Source organism: Sturnira hondurensis, unplaced genomic scaffold, assembly GCF_014824575.4.
Source record: "Sturnira hondurensis isolate 20B ecotype Veracruz unplaced genomic scaffold, ASM1482457v3 Scaffold0008196, whole genome shotgun sequence".
Lineage (NCBI taxonomy): Eukaryota > Metazoa > Chordata > Mammalia > Chiroptera > Phyllostomidae > Sturnira > Sturnira hondurensis.
In genome coordinates this window covers 13,140,006-13,158,291 of record NW_028080827.1, presented here as the reverse complement: position 1 = coordinate 13,158,291, position 18,286 = coordinate 13,140,006, and the positions used below count along the sequence as shown (strand labels likewise).

Below are 18,286 nucleotides of genomic sequence, written 5' to 3'. Positions count from 1 at the left end.
GGGGAACCCAATGATGAAAGCAGTTCGATAAGTAGCTGAAAACATGGCACAAATGGGAAGCTGTTTAGCTTTTACAAAACCTTCTCAGAGGTAGCACTTGTTTTGCATCTACTCCTTAATCGCGCTTCAGTCACGTAATGACAAACAGCTGGGCACATTACTGCTGCTGTTATAATACACAGGATAGCTTTTGGGATTGTGTAAACTTGAAATATGAAAATATTTAGTATTGTGTTAGGAGCAAATATTAAAGTTCTCACAAATTAAAATTCTTAATGAATCATGCACTAAAAGCTTGCTGGGCGAAATGAACTGCAGCCCTATTTTGAATGGTAAATACTTGCTATACTCTTCGGAATTTGGCTTCAATTGAGCACTGCAAGATCTTCAACATATTAACCCTCAACGCACCTCAGTCATAAAATGTGACTGTCTTGCATTCCCTAATCCTGCTTCTTACAGTGGAGATTACAGTTCCCTTACGAACGACTTAATAAACCTAGTGAATTACTCGGAAATTACCAGCCCGCAAGTCTAGGGCTTGAAAGCTGCGGCCCCACACCCCTGCTTTCCCCACAACCACACCACGGCAAAACGAGTCCTCTGCGGGTGCAGGTGGTGGAAGGCCTTTCCCTGCGCTCGGCTGTGACGCCATTTCCGGGTTCTGCGAATACTTCCGGGTCGTTGGCCAGGTTCTGTGGTTTCTGCGGCTGCCGGCGAGGTGGTGAGGGAAGTAGGCACCTTCTGCTGGGCTCCTCGCCGTGCTGCTTCTGTCTACTCCGCGGCGGGAAGCGCCTTCCCCACAGGTACCGGTTGAGCCGGATCCGCGCTCCCTGCCCCGGTTCCCATTGCTGGGCCGCGGTCGTTTGGGTCTTTTCCGAGGGCTGCGTGGAGGGCGAGGCCCTTACCTCCCGGGGCCGAGGGTCGAGCCTTTACCGACTTAAGTCCTGGAATGGCCCCGCGGCCGGTACCCGGGTAGGCTAGGGAACGGAAGGAAGGCGACGGGAGACGGCTGTGTTCTTTGTGGAAGGTTTGTTCTCTATCGGGTGCCTGCTGAAACGTCCTCCTAGGGGGAGGGCCTGCGCTCAGCACCGCGCCGAGTTTTAGCCAGGTGATTTTCTTAAAGCATCCAGGGTTACGGGGAGGAGGATGCCGAATATTGGGGAAGCTTATTCCTTAAGTGTCTCATTGTTGTGCTGCTTCGCTTGAAGTCCGCCTTCCAACTTCATGCGAACTACGACCGAAGAATGAATTTAACTGGATGGTTTGGCCAAGGACTAGGACTTTGAGTTTCTTCCAAATGAGGAGCCTTCCGATTTAATTTTCTAAGCTGCAAAATGAAACTGTACTTAATTTATGTGGCTGGTAACGCATCTAAAAAATCTGAACATTGCACAAGGAGTTTTTAAGGATCTAAAATTATTGCTCTAATAATTTTAGACGTTTTTAGACAAAAACGTCTAAATAACAGCTATATTTTTACTGATTTTGAGATATAATGGACATAAAATTATATTGGCTTCAACATAATGATTCGATATGGTACAATATATATTGTGAAATGATCCCCACCACAGTGTGTGATGACTTAAGAACGACTCTTAGCAACTTTCAAATATGCAATACAGTGTTAACAACTATGCGGTTGTTAACTATGCGGTTGTATGCGGTTCTGGCCGGTGTGGCTCGGTGGATTGAGTGCCCGCCGGTGAACCAAAAGGTGGCAGGTTTGATTTCTGGCCCTGGCACATGCCTGGGTTGGGGGCCAGGTCCCGGGTTGGGGGCGCGTGAGAGGCAGCTGATCAATGTCTCTCTCACACATAATATTTCTCTCCTTCTCTTTTTCCTTCTCTTCCCTCCTCTCTAAAAATAAATAAAATATTTATAAAAAAAAAAAACAGAAACAGGCAGTACTTATTTAGTCAGGGATACTGACTTCTTTTCCCTTAGATTGTCAAAGAAAAAGATAACAGTAGCTATCCAGTGTGAATGAATCAAAAGTATACCTACTTTTTTGTTAGATGAGCAAGAAATATATTTTTTGGTGTGCTGCAGAATTTTGTTTGTATGCCATGACATGAAAAAGGTTGAAAATCACTGTACATGTTATATCATCAGGACCTATTTTATAAGTAGAAGTTTGTACCTTTTGACACCACCCCTTGTCCCCCTACCCAACCACCAGTCTGTTCTATATGTGTGCACCCTGTTTTGTTTTTTAGATTCCACATGTAAGTAATATATAATATTAGTCTCTGACTTATTTCACTTAGCGTAATGCCCTCAAGGTCCATCCACGTTGTCACAAATGACAAGGATGTATTTTTGTTTTATGGCAGCATAATAAGTATTCCATTGAGTATACTGCAGGGCCTCAGATAACATCGTTTGGTTATAATGTTGATGAGAAAAAATGATTCTGGGGTAGGGTCACTGTGTGTATGCTTTACATGTTCTTCCCATGTCTGCATGGGTTTCCCCAAGTGCCCTGGTTTCCTCTCACACCCCAGAGATGTGCATGTGAGGTGAATGGATGTGTCTGCATTGTCCCATCAGAGTGTGAGTACGCGTGAGTGCACCCTACAACAGACACAAGGCCTGTCCAGGGTTGGTTCCTACCTCACACCCCAAGCTTCTGGGGTAGGCTCTATCCACCCATGACTCCTCGGAGTGAGCAGGTTAGAAAATAATGACCTTACTTATTTTTAGTACTCTTTCTTAAATGTCTGTGTGGCTCACATTTATTTCAGTGTTTAATTTTAGAAATGTTTTGGGTCTTTATTTAGAAGTGTGGTGATGTTTTTGTGACTAGAAATATGCCATAATGTCTTTTTATGCCAATACCATACCATTTTGATGATAATATATTTATAATATAGATCAGGAAGCTTGATGCCTCCAGCTCTTCTTCTTTAAGGTTGCTTTTATAATTTTCTTTCAGTTACAGCTGATAGACAGTAGTATATTAGTTTCAGCTCTACAACAGAGCAGTTAGACATTTTTTGTAACTTACAAGCTGGTCACCCCAATAAGTCTGGTACCCATATGACACCGTATGTGGATATTACAATCTTATTCACTGTATTCTCCATGCTGTTCTTTACACCTCCCCGTGTTTGTGACTGGCAGTGTGTACATCTTCATCCTCTCACTTTTCTCACCCAGTCCTCTAACCTGCCTCCCATCTGACAACACTGCCTTCTGTATGAGTCTGTTTCTGTTTTGTTTGTTCATTTATTATGTTTATTGGATTTCACACATAAGTGAAAACATGCTGTGTTTTTCTCTTATTTCACTTAGCATAATACCTATAGGCCCATCATGTTGTCATAAGTGGCAAGATTTCATTCTATTTTATGGCTGAATGATATTCCATTGTATGTGCGTGCCACATTTTCTTTACCGTTTACCTATCAGTGAACACTTAGGTTGTTTCCATATCTTGGCTATTATAAATAATGCTGAAGTGAACATAGAGTGCATAAATCTTTTTAAATTGGTGTTTTGGGTTTCTTTAAATAAGCACCCAGAAGTGGAATTGCTGGGTCATATGGTATTTCTATTTAATTTTTTTGAGGAACCTCCATACTCTTTTTCATAGTGGCTGCACCGATTTACTAGGGTCGAGAATTTGCTAGTACATGAGAATTCCCTTTTCTCCACATCATTGTCAACACTTGTTTGTTGATTTATTGATGATAGCCATTCTGACAGGTGCGAGATGATACCTCATTGTGGTTTTAATTTGTATTTCCGTGATAGTCCGTGATGTTGTCTACCTGCATGTCCTCTTTGGAGAAACATCTATTCAGGTCCTCTGCCCTTTTTTTTTAGTTGGATTGTTTGGTTTGGGGGTGTTAAGTTGCACGAGTTTCTTATATTTGGGGGATATTAATTAACCCCTTTTTTGATATATCATTGGCAAGTATTTTCTCCCCTTCATTGGTTGTCTTTTCATTTTGTAGATGGTTTCCTTTGCTGTGCAAAAAATCTTTAGGTTGATGTAGTTCCATTAGTTTATTCTTTTGTTTCTCTTGACAATGAGACACATCCAAAATAAATACTGTTAAGAGTGATGTCAAAGACTTTACTGCCTATGTTTTCTTCTATGAGTTTTATGTTTTCAGGTCTTACATTTAAGTCTTTAATTCATTGTGAGTTTATTCTTGTATGTGGTATGAGATAGTGATCCAGTTTCATGCTTCTGTATGTATCTGTTTAGTTTTCTCAACATCATTTATTGAAGAGATTGTCTTTACACCATTGCCTTGGGTTGGCCAAAAACTCCATTTGGTTATTTCCATAAAATGAAAAATACATTTTTAATTTTCACCAATAACTTTATTGATTTGGATATTTTGAGTATGTCAGCTGTCTCCCAAGTAGTATAATGCTGATTGTTCTCAGTTAGTGTCTTGATTTGATCATCATCCATGTCAGCTGGTCTGTCAGACTGAGGAGCATCATTCTGCAAGAAATGTCCCGCACAAAACTTCACAGACCACTTTTGACACATTCGATCAGTCACAGCACCTTCTCCATATGCTGTACAAATCCTGTGTGTGTGTGTGTTTCAGTTGCATTTTTGCATTTCTTGAAATAATAAAGAATGCTGAAAATGTTGCCTATTTTCTTCCATCTTCAATATTCAAATGGCTACACAAAATTTAGCCAATTTTGCTAATTTTTAATGCATGCTGCTATGACATCTGTAACAATACAGTCCTAACAAAACTGTTCCTAATGAAGTTAAAGACAACTGGGCGCTACTAGAGCCATCTTACAGAAAAAAACAAATGAACTTTTTGGCCAACTCAATTATTTTCTTTCGTGTCATACATTAACTGGCCATATAGATGTGGGTTTATTACTGAGCTCTCTATTCCATTTTATTGGTCTGTGGTAGCAATTTTCAGCCTTTTTCATCTTGTGACAGATTACTAAAATTCTGCGGCACACCAAAAAAATAGGTGTAATTTTTATTCATTCACACCAGACGGCTACTGTTGTGTTGGCTCTTGTCATTTTTTTATTTGACACTCTAAGGGAAAAGACTGCCCCTAACTAAATAGTCAGCTATTGCATGTAGCACCCTGGTTGAAAGTCGCTGTTCTAGATGCCTAGTTTACTTCAGTGAACAAAATAGACAAAGGTCCCTGCCCTGAGGGAATTTATATTCTTTTGGAGGATACACACAGTAAACATAAGTAAATTGCATATATTTGAAGGGGATGGTGCCATCAAAAAACATGGCAGGAGTGGGGGGCTGGGAAGTTCCAGAGTGGGGGTGGGAGTTGTTTTTTAAATATGACAGTTGCCTCCCTAAATACATGCTATGCTTGAAGGAATTACGAGGGACATCTAGGGGATCAGTGCTCCAGGTAGAAAGAACAGCCTCTACAAAGGGTGGAACATGTCTGTCATGGTCTAAGTGCAAGGAAGCCAGAGGATCTGGAGAAGGGCAAGAACAGGGAGAACTAATAGGTGGCCATATTATTGTAAGGACTAGTGAAATGGAAGCCATTGGAGGTTTTGAGCAGAGAAGAGGTATGATCTAACCTGTGTTTTAAGAAACAGCCCTGACCAGTGTAGGTCAGTTGGTTGGGTGTTGTCCCACAAAGCAAAGGGTCACAGGTTCAATTTTCAGTCAGGGCACTTGAGAGAGGCAACTGATCAATGTTTCCCATTCTTTCTCCTCCCTTCCCTCTATCTAAGAATAAATAAGTAAAATCTTTTTTTTTTTTAAAAACTGACCTAGCCCTGGCTGGTGTAGCTCAGTGGATTGAGCTCGGGCCTGAGGTTCAATTCCCAGTCAGGGCACATGCCTGGGTTGCAGGCCAGTTCCCAGCAGGGGATTCATGACAGGCAACCATACATTGGTATTTCTCTCCTTCTCTTCCTTTCTAAAGATAAATAAATAAAATCTTTTTTAAAAACCGACCTAAGTCTTTGCCCTGGCTAGTGTGGCTCAGTGGATTGAATGCCAGCCTGCAAACCAAAAGGTCACCCATTCCATTCCCAGTCAGGGCATGTGCCTCGGTCGTGGGCCAGGTCCCCAGTAGGGGACCATGAGAGGCAACTACACACTGATGTTTCTCTACCTCTCTCCCTCCCATTCCCTCTCTAAAATAAATAAATAAAATCTTTTAAAAAGATATATCACCTGGCTGCTGAGTCTGGGATTCAAGTGTAGGGGCAATCCTGGAAGCAGGGGAACGAGTTAGGAAGCTATTTCAGTAATCCAAATGACAGCTGATAATGGCCCTGATCAGTGTGACTCAGTTGGTTAGGCGTCGTCCCACTAAGTGGAAGGTCCCTGGTTCAATTCCCAGTCAGGGCACGTGTCTGGGTATCGGGGCCAGGGCCCTGGTTGGGGCATGTGTGAGAGACAATCAATCAATGTTTCTCCATCCCCTCTCCTCTCTCTAAAAATAAGTAAAAATCACTTTTTTTAAATGATAGCTGATAATGGCACAGGCCAGGGTGGTAACAGTGGAAACTGTGAGAGATGTTTGGATGCATTTTGAAGGTAGAGTTTACAGGATTGGCTAGGAAGTGGATGTGCAGGTAAGTTTGGGGGAGGAGGATAAGGTACTTCAGAGGTTTTTGCCTGAACCCATAGAAGTACGGAGTTATAGCACCTGAGACAGGAAAGACAAGGAGAGGTGTTGAGTAGGCAGTCGGATCCAGGAGTAAATTCAGGGGAGAGATGTGTGCTAGTATGTGAATTTGGGGATCATCAGCAGTAGAACTTAAAGCCATGAGACTGACTTTCCACTAAGGAATGTGCGTAGACAGAAAGCAGCAGATAACCAATGATGGTGTCTTCTGACACTGAGTTCAAGGAGAAGAGAATCAACCAACAAACAATATTGAGAAGGATGAACCAGTGAGCTTACGAGAACGAACAGACCAAAAAGGATGGATTCCCAGGAGTCAGGCCAAGATCCTTTATCAAAGAAGGGAATAATCTCTGTGTCAAATGCTTAAGTCTGGTGCAGGCCGACCGAGATGGGGATCAGCTTTAGCAATGCCATTGGTGTCCCTCTTCTCTTTCATTTGAGTCTGGGGGCAAAAGCCTGTGAGGGGTGAATTTAAGAGCAAATGGGAGAAAAGAAATGAGAGAAAATACAGACGACTCTTACAAGTTTTGCTGCAAAGAAGAACAAGGTTATGGGGCTGGCAGGGATATTCGTCTGGTTCTGGCTATATTTAGAAGGAAATGCTGGAAGGATTGGCTGACAGATTGGATGCAGAGTGAGAAGTTAAGATTTTGGAGCTGTCTTACTGGAAGACTAGATGTACTGTTTACTGACGTGGTCACACTGAGGGCAGGAGGTGTTTGGAGAGGTAGAATCAGGAATTTGGTTTTGACAGATTTAATTAAAGCCACCAACTTGATCATTTCATCCAGTCTCACATAGGCAATTTTATTGTATGTGGCAACAACAAGGGAAAAGTCCGGACTGGAAATAAATTTGAGAGTCATCAGCAGACAGTCAGCATTTAAAGCCATAAGCCTGGTTTAGGTAACTAGGAGTAAAGCATATAGAAGAGGCAGAAGAAGCCTTAAGATAGGCAGAAGTTAAGTTGCTGAGGAGGACCCAGCAAAAGGAAAGGAAAAATGCATGGTAGTGGTGTCTGGTGAAGTGGGAGGAGAGAGCTGACTATGAAGTCCAAAAAACCAAAAGGCTTCAAGAAGGCAGAAATGATCTAGTGTGTGAAATGTTCATAAAGTGTGTAATGTGAAGGCTGATAACAGACCCTCTTTGCTGAGGTTCGCCTGATGGTTACTCCTCGATTCTATCTCCTCCTGTCCGTTTCTTAACTGAAAATACACCAAGAGGTGCGGGATCTTTACCTGACAGGCCATGGAACCTCAATGAATATTTGTTGAATCTGTACTACTGCCATTCTCTGGGAGTCCTCTTCTCTTTCGAATCTTGCACTCAAGTATGTTTGTCACGCGACTGCCAATTTGGCTGAGCTTTCCTGCCTAGAATGCTTTGGTCGCTCTCATCACATGCACCGTAAAACCCTGCAGCTCTCCTGATAGAACAGATCTGTCCACACCGTTGCTTTTGAACTCATCTCCTACCACTCCCTGTTCATACCTACACCCTAATAATACAGAGCAGCTTACATAGTTCTCTTCACAAACTATTATTTCATCCTTCTGTGGCTTTAATCATTCTATTCTTATCCTGGGATGACTTTCCTCCTTTGCTTGGCTAAAGACTAGTCTGATTCTTCAAGCTTTTGTGAACCAGCTCGTTTAGTCCACAGTCCTCCATAGTACACAGTTACCTCTATCACAGTTCTTACTGTTTTCAGTTTAACTTTTGTATATGTCTGTTACCCTGCCTAGGGTAATTTTTAGGGTCAGGAGGTATATTTATCTACCTCCCACCACCACCTCTCAGTTTTGTATCTCCTTTGTAAGTGCTCTTTAAATATCAGATCTAAGAGAACAGGAAACTGAAGGGGAAGGCATGCAGGTTTTGGTGGAAGGTTATCCGAACCCACGACTTGACAGTAAGTAGACAGGAACAGCACGTGGTGACTTCTAGGCTAGGTCACAAGGCAGACTTCTGAAAGAAATGGTACAGATGTACATTTTAATAATTATAATATTCATACTTCATATTAAAGAGTACAAATGCCTATGTCAGAGAATACATAATTTAAAAAGTTTTAACCCTTCTAATTCTAAAATTATTAATACAGTAATTTGCAATCACTAATAGTTGATAGTATACATTAGAATATATAAAGTAGACTTTACATACATGATTTATAATGTTTCCTTTTTTTAATACTTTTTATATTAAATTTCTAGGACATCAATGCAAGACTGAATAAGGAAAACAGTTTCTCCCTCTAAGCCATGGCATATCAGTTGTACAGAAACACCACTTTGGGAAACAGTCTTCAGGAAAGCCTCGATGAGCTCATACAGGTAACAGACTAAAACAACATTTGAATTTAAAGGGATCTGTAATCTTCTTCTATCCCTTATTTGAGACAAAGAGGTTAAATGACTATTTTAGACTTAGAGGCCTGGACTGTTTGGCCCAGTAAATCCATATTGAGGTTAATAATATCCAATTCCTGTGCATCTATGCCATCCTAACAATGGGGCATAAAATGGAACGCTGACTGAGTGAAGTCAGTGGACACATCTGAATTTTTGAAGATTTTTGTTAAAGATTAGAGTATTGGTCTGCTGCTCATGTGTATAAGAAAGACATATTCTGTGTGGGGTTTTTTTTTCTTTCTTTCTTTTAATCCTCATCCAAGGATGTGCCCAATGATTAAAAGAAAGGTGGGGGGAGAGAGAGAGAAACATTAATTGGCTGCCTCCCACGTGCACCCCAACCAGGGATCAAACTGCAACCCAGGCATGGCCCTGAACCCACAACCTGTTGGTGTGGGGGATGACCCTCCAACCAGCCGGGCTGTCCAGCCAGGGCTCTGTGTAGCTTTAAGATAAATCTGAACAATTTAATAGTCTTTTGAGATTTAAATTAGAATTTTGAATTTATATGTCACCTTTATGAGAATTTTTATAGGAACCTCTCATCTAAGAACATTATTTCCACTTGTTTTTATCTATTTAGTGAGCTTCAGTAAGATTTATTAGATCTTTTTAAAATATATTATTGGTTCTTTCTGACCACTGTGGATCAGTGAGTTGGGCATTGTCCTACAAAGTGATTCGCAGTCGGAGAGTGACACGTGCCTAGGTTGCAGGTTCAGTCCCCAGTTGGGGCACATATGAGAGGCAATTGATGAATGATTTTCTCCCTCCCTTTCCCTCTCTCTAAAAATAAATAATAAATTATATATATATATATCATTGGTCCTGTGTTTTTTATTTAAAAGAAACTTGGTGCCCTGGCTGGTGTAGCTCAGTGGATTGAGCACAGGCCTGCGAACCACACAATCGAGGTTCAATTCCCAGTCAGGGCACATGCCTGGGTTGCAGGCCAGTTCCCAGCAGGGGACACACAAGAGGCAACCACACACTGATATTTCTCCCCCTCTTTCCTTCTCTTCCCCTCCCCTCCAAAGATAAATAAATAAAATCTTTATTTTAAAAAAAGGAAACTCGGTTTCTTTAATTTAACGAATGCCTCATTCCAGATGCTGCAAAAGAATGATAGTCCAAGTTTTGTCAAGGCATTGTAACATCACTGCATGTTTTCTTGTCACAGTTAGGTTGTATCAAGATAATGCAAGCAAAATCATGCTTTGCTTCTTAATTGTCATTTATGGCAAAGGAAAATGGCAAAGGGATGCTAGTTTAGAGGCTCTAGTTAGCCTCAGTGAAATGTTTTGTAATTTGTGTTTTTATTTTGTCTTTAGTACTTTGCTGATTTATGACCTTCACTTTTCCTTAGTCTCAACAGATCACTCCCCAACTTGCCCTTCAAGTTCTTCTTCAGTTTGATAAGGCTATAAATTCGGCACTGGCTCAGAGGGTCAGAAACAGAGTCAACTTCAGGGTAAGTGCGTCATCCTCAGCGGAGAGGCCTGCACCAGTGGGTGTTACAGCTGTGTTCCCCAGGCCCTTGCATGGTTATTAGTCGTGAAAGGAAGACATGGCTCGGTCAAATTTTGGAAAATGTTTTATATGTAATAATGAAATCATACTTTTAACAAGTACCTTGATACTAAGTATGTCCACTTCATGTGACATCTAGAGTTTATTTTAGGTTTTTATATTCCATTGTTTCACAGATCAGTCTATGTATGTTTGGCTATCTTCCCTGAGGAATTACTGAGATTTCAAACACCTGAAATATGATCTGCAGGTTTTAAAGTGACAGTAATCCATAAGGTTATGGTTTTCAAACTGCTGCTCAAAAAAACCTTTAGTGAGAAGAATGCTGGTCACACAGGACAACAGTAGTGTATTCTTAGCGGCTAATACAGTAATCCACCTGAGCTAAATCACGGGCTTAAAATTAATGTCTCAGGAGATGCCTGCTTTGTACTATTGCAGAGAATTCATGTACACAACAGTACATTTTTTTGTAAAGAGTGTTTACATAAAAATTCAAGTAAACTTTCATAATTTCACCACATGGGGGCAGTAAGAAATAAAAAATCAAGTTTCCATTCAGCTCTCCTCAGATTTCAGGTAAGCAGTTTTTGACTCTTGCAGTGCTAAAAATAGTCTGCTAACTAAAAACTTAACTCTTCTCCCAGCATATTTATCTAGAGTTTTTTTTTAATTGTTACGATGAAAATTAAGGAAAATCTTAAAATAAGGAACAAATAATCCTACTATTTTAAGAATTATGTACTTGGTGGCTGAGTCTCAAATTGCTTTGGAGAAAAATGTAAGGGAAAATGACACTTTTCATATTATGTCTAAATATTTTGTTTTAAAGGGCTCTCTAAATACATACAGATTCTGCGATAACGTGTGGACTTTCGTATTGAATGATGTTGAATTCAGAGAGGTGACAGAACTTATTAAAGTGGATAAAGTGAAAATTGTAGCCTGTGATGGCAAAAGTAAGTGTTCATCTGATTACCGTGAAAGCAGAGTTACTGAAATCTTGTTTTTATGCGTTTGTAGAAAACCTTCATCTGAAATGAAGGTGGAGAACGGTCAGTGATCCGCTCCCAGAGGGACCTCTGGCTTGTGTCTCAGCTGGAGCCTGAGCAGATCGGGCACAGCCAGGGCAGTGGAGCCGCAGACTCAGCCGGGTTCTGAGTTCCAGATCCCAGGCAGGCCTCTGACACGTAGACTGCTTTTGGGTTGAAGTTGTGTGGGGGCGGGGGGTGGATTTTAGCTGCAAATTTGAGGTGTTTCCAGGCTTTTTCACAGCCTCCTTTTTCTTTAAGGAAATGTTTGGTTTTGACAATTTATCCTGTGGTTTCTCTGTTGCTGAGTACCTACACATTTTATATTTAAAAAGTTGTGATAGTGGGTATCCATTCCTGTAATCCAGTATGGCCTCTGTGCAGGTGTATTTTCCACAACAGACCGAGGAACTTGTTCAGGTCCTCAAATGTTTCAAAACCACACATCTCTGCTTTCTGTTCCATGATCTGTTCCTTTTTGCTAATTCTGTTTTGAACGTATATTTAACTTTTCTTTTGTACTCTGACCCATTTGTGCTTAAAGCAGCTGTTCCTGAAATTAAATAGAGAAGACTATCGCTGTCCCGGGAGGGGAGTTTTGAAAAGCAAGGGAAAGAGAAACATAGAAAGTAATGCCCTCCATTTCTCAGGTTACGGGGTTGGGGGTTTTCTGTATACTTCGGGTTTGGAAAGAAGTAATCACTGAAAAAAAATGTAGAGACAACAAAAGCACACAGAAGAAAAGCCTTTGTAACAACATCTGAAGATAACATATCACTCTTAATTTATAACATATATAATAAATCTTAAGATTGTTATATATGAAATCTTTCAAATGAAAGATATGTTATCCATATGTTATGTTATCTTAAGATTTATTATTAATATTAATAAATCTTAAGGTTTATTATATAACCTAGTCATTTTTATAGTGATACATATATGTATGTATACACATTTGCAAATACACCATTATCAAACATGTTGTGAACTCTTCCCCTCAGCCTGTTTTTTAATGGCTACATGAAATTATACCTTCAGCCCTTTTTAAGAAAAGTCTCTTCCAGGTGTCAGAAAGCCTCTGAAACCAACAATGTTACAATGACTTGTACCTTTCAGACAGTTAGCTGATCCTTCTAAGAATCTTAAAAGCATATGACTTTTTAATATAGTCACCAAACATGTTTGATTGTGGGGGTGGGGTAGGGGGTCAGTGTAACAAAGAACAATGTTACTTTATACTTACTGAGTCACAAAGTAACATGTCTATAGTTCAAATAATGCATACTTTTGTTCATATTTTTTAATAATGTAGGCCAATAGCATCTTTATAACCTTTAGGTTTTTGAGTTTTTATTAGATTGGGCATTAATTTCTGGGCTTTAACTCCTAGACCTATCAAAGTGAGTTAATGATATAGGCCAGTACTGTTCAGTAAAACTTTTGTACTGAGGGAAATGTTTGTCATCTGCAATTTCTAGTAGCCACGTAAGGCTAGTAAGCATTTGAAGTGTGTTAGGGCAACCAACAAATGTAATGCTTTAATTTTTATCGAATTTTATTAGTTAACTTGAATTAATTTGAATAGCTGCCCTGTGGCTACCAGCAGCTGCCATATTGTACAGCACAGATAAACTAGTAGAGGGTCATTTTAAACCACTGGAAACAAACTAGTAGAGGGTCATTTTAAACCACTGGAAACATTGCTGAGAACCAGAAAGTCAGCCAAGAAGGCCGCTGAGTAAACTTAATAATGTCAGAGTCCAAACATGTGGTTTACTTACAGGAGCTCCTTTCTGGTGGTCTTAGAGATACAGGTTATCTGTTTTTTCAAACTTTCGTGGATAAAAAGTAGAACAGCCTTACCTGTTGCTGGGCTTCCCGGGAGCTTGCCCTACTTACAACACACTGTAGTAATCTTCAAAGAAACAATTGTTGAGTATTCCAGAGAAGCTTAGATTGTGTACCATGCACTGTGTCAGCAGAAAAGAATACAATCTTACAGAGTTTTTCCAAAATTAAAACATAAGTGGTTAAGTAATTAAGAAAATACCATTCCTCAGAATCAGATATATGTGGAGCTACTGTGAAATAGTGCATTTTTCCTAAAAGTCAGCTTTCTGAAATAAAGTCCTGATAGAATAGCAGAGAAAAAGTGATAGTGGCTAGAATTTTGATCTGTTTCTCACCAGGAATTAAGTACAATTCTCTTCTGATTATATATTATGGCCTTTGTGGTGTAAAATTTGGGGACAGTAGAGAATCTGAAAAAAAATAAGGTTGTTAGCAATCATGTAAACCAAATGTAGCATAACTTGATTTTTCTCTAGCATAACACGGAGAACTAAGCATTGTGTTTTGACCTCTGCCTTAAGAGGAAAGTCCTCAAGGTGTTTCCATGATCAGCTTCGGTCTTCTTCCCCACCCCTCACACCACCACCACCACCACCACCACCACCATTAGATCCTGTTTTAAGATGTTATTAAAATTAATATAAAATAAAATTTCTCCTTGAATTTACTCTTTTTCTCCTGTTTCCTAGATACTGGCTCCAATACTACAGAATGAATAGCACAATGGTTTTTCGTATGTCGTCTTCTGTTACCGTTCATCACTTTTTAAAGAGAAGCCTAGAAGAGACTTTTTATTTATTCTAGCATTACAGAAATGACTACACTGTGCTGTACTACCAGAGAATCCAGTAGAAAGAAGGTTATAACTCTGTAGCCTCTTACATCAGCTTGATTATACAACATGAAGAAACAGAACTTTTTTTTAATGACAAATCAAACATCATTGCCTTCCTAATAGCATTCTTCTAATAAACTTGTTTTAAAACTCAATATGGCCCTGGCTGGTGTGACTCAGTGGATTGAGCGTGGGCCTGAGAACCAAAAGATTGCGGTTCGATTCCCAGTCAGGGTACATGCCTGGGTTACATGCCTAGGTTGCAGGCCAGGTCCCAGCGGGGGACGCATGAGAGGCAACCGTACACTGATATTTCTCTCCCTCTCTCCTTCCCTTCCCCTCTAAAGATAAATAAATCTTAAAAAACTCAATGTGGGTAATAACTGGTAGAGCTATTAAGCTAGCAATATGAAAATATATAAGTATTTTGAAAGAGCATCATGTTTCTTGCAAAGAAAATTAGAAAATGCATTCATTTCCGTAAAGTCAGGTTAGTTTTGTCGATTGTAACATTATAAAAGCATCAACAAGAGTAAAACCACATTCTGGATTGGCATTTTACTTAGAGAATCCCTTTTTTAAAAATACAAAACTGCCCTGGCTGGTGTGGCTCAATGGATTGAGCACCTGCCCACAAACCAGAGGGTCACTGGTTCGACTTCCAGCCAGGGCACTGGCCTGGGCTGGGGGCCAGGTCCCCAGTTGGGGGCCTGGGAGAGGCAGCCAATCGATGTTTCTCTCCCTTTCTCCCTCCTTACCCCTCCCTCTAAAAATAAATATCTTTAAAAAAATAAAAGTACAAAACCAGGTAACCATCAGTGTAAAAAACAGTTACTACAAGTGAATTAGGAAAAGACAATCTTTAGATAGCTTCCATAGCCAAAACAAAATAATAAAAACTATTTTCAAACATAAAATAGTCCCCACACATCATTTAAATTATATCCAGAACTGGCCGTTACTGACGGAGTTTTATACGTTTTTAAGTCATCTACATTTTGTCAGTTATCAGACTTTTAATAAAAAGGCTTACTGTGTGCCATTATCTTGTGTACTTGAAGGGGAAAGCTGCCCTTGTTTGTCAATCTCAGTATATAATGAAGAACGTGGCATTTCTGAAGTATCGGAGGGAGAACGCCAGGCACAAGGTAGCTGAGCAACTGGGACTTGGCAGGTGAATTGAGACCACTGTGCTTAACAAGGACCTGGCCCTGTTTACCACCTAGAGGAGGCTCCTGACTGCCCGTCCTGTTGTGAGACCCAGCTCTGCCAGCCCTCCGTGCACTGAGGCTGCCACAGGGACAGAAGTCGCTTTCCGAATCCTGCCGTGCAGTAATGGAGCTGGCGGCAGTCTTCCACAAAACAGCTTTTCATAAACCTATTAAAAAGTTTTTATATTAGATACAGTTTCCCTTTTTCAGTTGCAGAAGCATGTTATATAGTAGTTATTTTTAAACAATCTGTCCAAATATGATCCACTTAGCACAGAAATGAGACTACGGTAAGAGCCGACATTGCTTTATTTGGGTGAGACGAAGGCTGTATGTCTTACAAGTGTTCTCCCAGATAACCCTCACAACAACCCTGAAAGAGCTTTTTACAGATTTAGTGATTGAAAGTTTGCCTAAATTACAAATTACAAACGGTTACATAATTAGGATTCTCTTAATTGCAATTAGTCAAAAATCAAGGTCTTTTACTTTGGAACTTTATCATCATGGTTAGGAGACAGGTATGTTGATTCTGAAGTTACAGTGGTTGTAGAAGTTTTTCTTAAGGAGTAAGTTGGACTTAAACTTTTTTCCTGTTAGCAGTCACTGAAATCGTACACAGGGCTGGAGTGGTATACCTGTTTGGGAATTTAAAATTCTGTACACGATCTTTTAACTGGGGAGGAAACATGCTGACCCTGGGTGAGGAATTTCTTGTTGCCTGGCTTGACCTAAGTCAGATCTGAGTTTCTCCTTTGTCTTTGGCTCTGCAGCCTCCTTCATTTCTCATGCCTTCCCCTTTCGGAATCAGAATCCCACCCCTGGTTCAGAACTTAAACCCAGTTTTGAAGTTTTGAATCTTCCTCCTGCTGACCTCATACAAAGGAACTATCTACACGCAAAAGCACAACGAAGGGCAGAAGAATTGGGGTTGGTTCCAGTACTCACTCCGGTGCTCATCCAGAAACCTGGTACGTAACAAACTGTTAGGGTTTACCCTGCATTCCATCAGGGCACACCAGCTCTCAGACCTAGGCTGGCAGCCATCCCCACCTCTGCTTTTTGCTGGGGGCAGCGCAGAAGTCATGGCCTGACATTTTCTCCCGTCAGCTCGGATGACTTGTAAACACATCCTACAGCTGACACCTGCGTTGTGGTGTTGCTGTTGTAAGCTTCCCACAGTGGCACTCGTGGTACTGAGTACGCACGAGAGATACAGAGGAGAGACGGCAGGAGCTCACACCAGGTTGTGCTCTCCCGCCCGCCACAGGCTCTGCCCCAGCGATGAGGAGCTTACTTGCCTGTGAGTGTAGAGGAGAAAATCCATGATTTGTGTACTGTCAGGACTAAAGCAAAAGTTGGGCTTCTGTCCTTCCCACACACATTACTAAGTGCTATTTTAATACCCAAATAGTGGGCAAAAAAATAGCCTTTGGGGGTCTAGTATCAGGCTGGATGTTGTTAGGCATGTTTACTGTGAGCTACCTTCAGCTCTTTTTGTTTCTTGGCCAACATAAGTCACAGTGTCATAAAGTGTGCTGCCATCACTTACAAGTCAACTGCTACCAATAGTAAAATTTTGAGGTTTAAAAACTATATTTAAATATACACATTTCAACTGGGGAAGCACTTTGTAGCACAGTTATGAAATTTGGACTTAATAAAATGGGTGGTAAGTGAAAGTGCAAACAGAAGGTTTGCAGCCCCTGCCTTTTGGGTCCATTCTAAAACCACGCTCTAATCTGGTGGACGTTCACCCAGCTGATTTGTATGTGCCATAGTAACCTTTTCCTTTCCTAGCGCCGAGGTAGGCAGGCTTTGCCTGCATGTCGGAGCAAGGCGTTTCACCTCATAAGAGGTACAGGAACTTGGCAACATGCAGCAAAGGTAATCAAGAGTGTTTTGCAGAAAGATTATCAACAGTATTTTCTTTTGAATGTCCTCTTATTTCGATTGTGTACTTCCTGAAGTTCTGTTACAAGAGAAACTGGCTTCAGAACTGGTTCTTTTGGCCCTGGGCAGAGAACTGGGGGTTTTTTCCATTTCTGGAGGTGTGTGGACAGCCCTGACCCTTTGACTGAACTGAGGACTGAAACATGCTCTGTGTTCTGCCCCAAGGTGAACCACAAAAGACCCCAGATAGCCAAGGCACTCAGAAAAGAAGGCACAAAGCAGAGGCATCATATTTCCTAAGTTCAAACTATGTACAAAGCTATAGTAATCGAAACCTTACTGTACTGACATAAAGATAGACACATAGGTTAATGGAACAGAACACAGACCACACATACATGGTCCATTTATGACAAATTTATGACACAGAGGCCAAGAGTATGTAATGGGGGAAGGATAGTCTTCAAAAAACGGTGCTGGGAAAACCGGACATGCCGTGGCTGGGTGAAAGCATCACTGCCTCACACCACACACAAAGTTACCTCAGCTCAGATTAAAGGCTCGAACACGGGCCTGACACCGTGAAACTCCCGAAGGAAATGGGGTAAGCTCCCTCGCATCGGATTTAGCAATGATTTTTCAATTTGACGACCAAAGCAAAACCAAACAAGTGAGACTACATCCAACTGAAAAGCTGCACAGCAAAGGCAGCCCACGGAATGGGGGGGGGCTACTTGGGAGGCATCTGAAAAGAGGTCGGTAATACAAAATATAAAGAACTCTTACATAGCATATGTGTATGTACCACTCAATAGTAAAAACAAAAATACGGACAGAGGGTCTGAACATTTTTCCAAAGATGACATAAAGAAGCAGGTTAGAATGGCTGTTATGA

The 18,286-nt window shown here is 40.8% G+C and overlaps 1 protein-coding gene across 2 annotated transcripts; it reads left to right on the top strand.

Annotated features, from left to right (window-relative positions):
* Positions 1 to 667: 667 nt before the first annotated feature.
* Positions 668 to 14,442, top strand: GTF2A2 (general transcription factor IIA subunit 2). 2 transcript variants are annotated; one of them, XM_037054013.1, is made up of 5 exons: positions 668 to 806; positions 8,840 to 8,959; positions 10,404 to 10,508; positions 11,400 to 11,526; positions 14,142 to 14,442. In XM_037054013.1, exons 2-5 carry the CDS (start codon positions 8,888 to 8,890, stop codon positions 14,165 to 14,167), a joined length of 330 nt encoding a protein of 109 aa, XP_036909908.1. In that variant the 5' UTR covers positions 668 to 806; positions 8,840 to 8,887; the 3' UTR covers positions 14,168 to 14,442. The 2 variants fall into 2 exon arrangements, with proteins under 2 accessions (XP_036909908.1, XP_036909909.1); XM_037054014.1 differs by lacking the exon at positions 668 to 806 and adding an exon at positions 6,488 to 8,535.
* The last annotated feature ends 3,844 nt before the right edge of the window (positions 14,443 to 18,286 follow it).

What these genes read in the sequence shown, in the direction of transcription:
- GTF2A2 (XM_037054013.1), top strand. Translation starts at nt 8,888, where the DNA reads ATGGCATATCAGTTGTACAGAAACACCACTTTGGGAAACAGTCTTCAG. An exon ending in GCCTCGATGAGCTCATACAG is followed by an intron (nt 8,960 to 10,403) that starts GTAACAGACTAA and finishes ACTTTTCCTTAG; the next exon opens with TCTCAACAGATCACTCCCCA. An exon ending in TGTAGCCTGTGATGGCAAAA is followed by an intron (nt 11,527 to 14,141) that starts GTAAGTGTTCAT and finishes CCTGTTTCCTAG; the next exon opens with ATACTGGCTCCAATACTACA.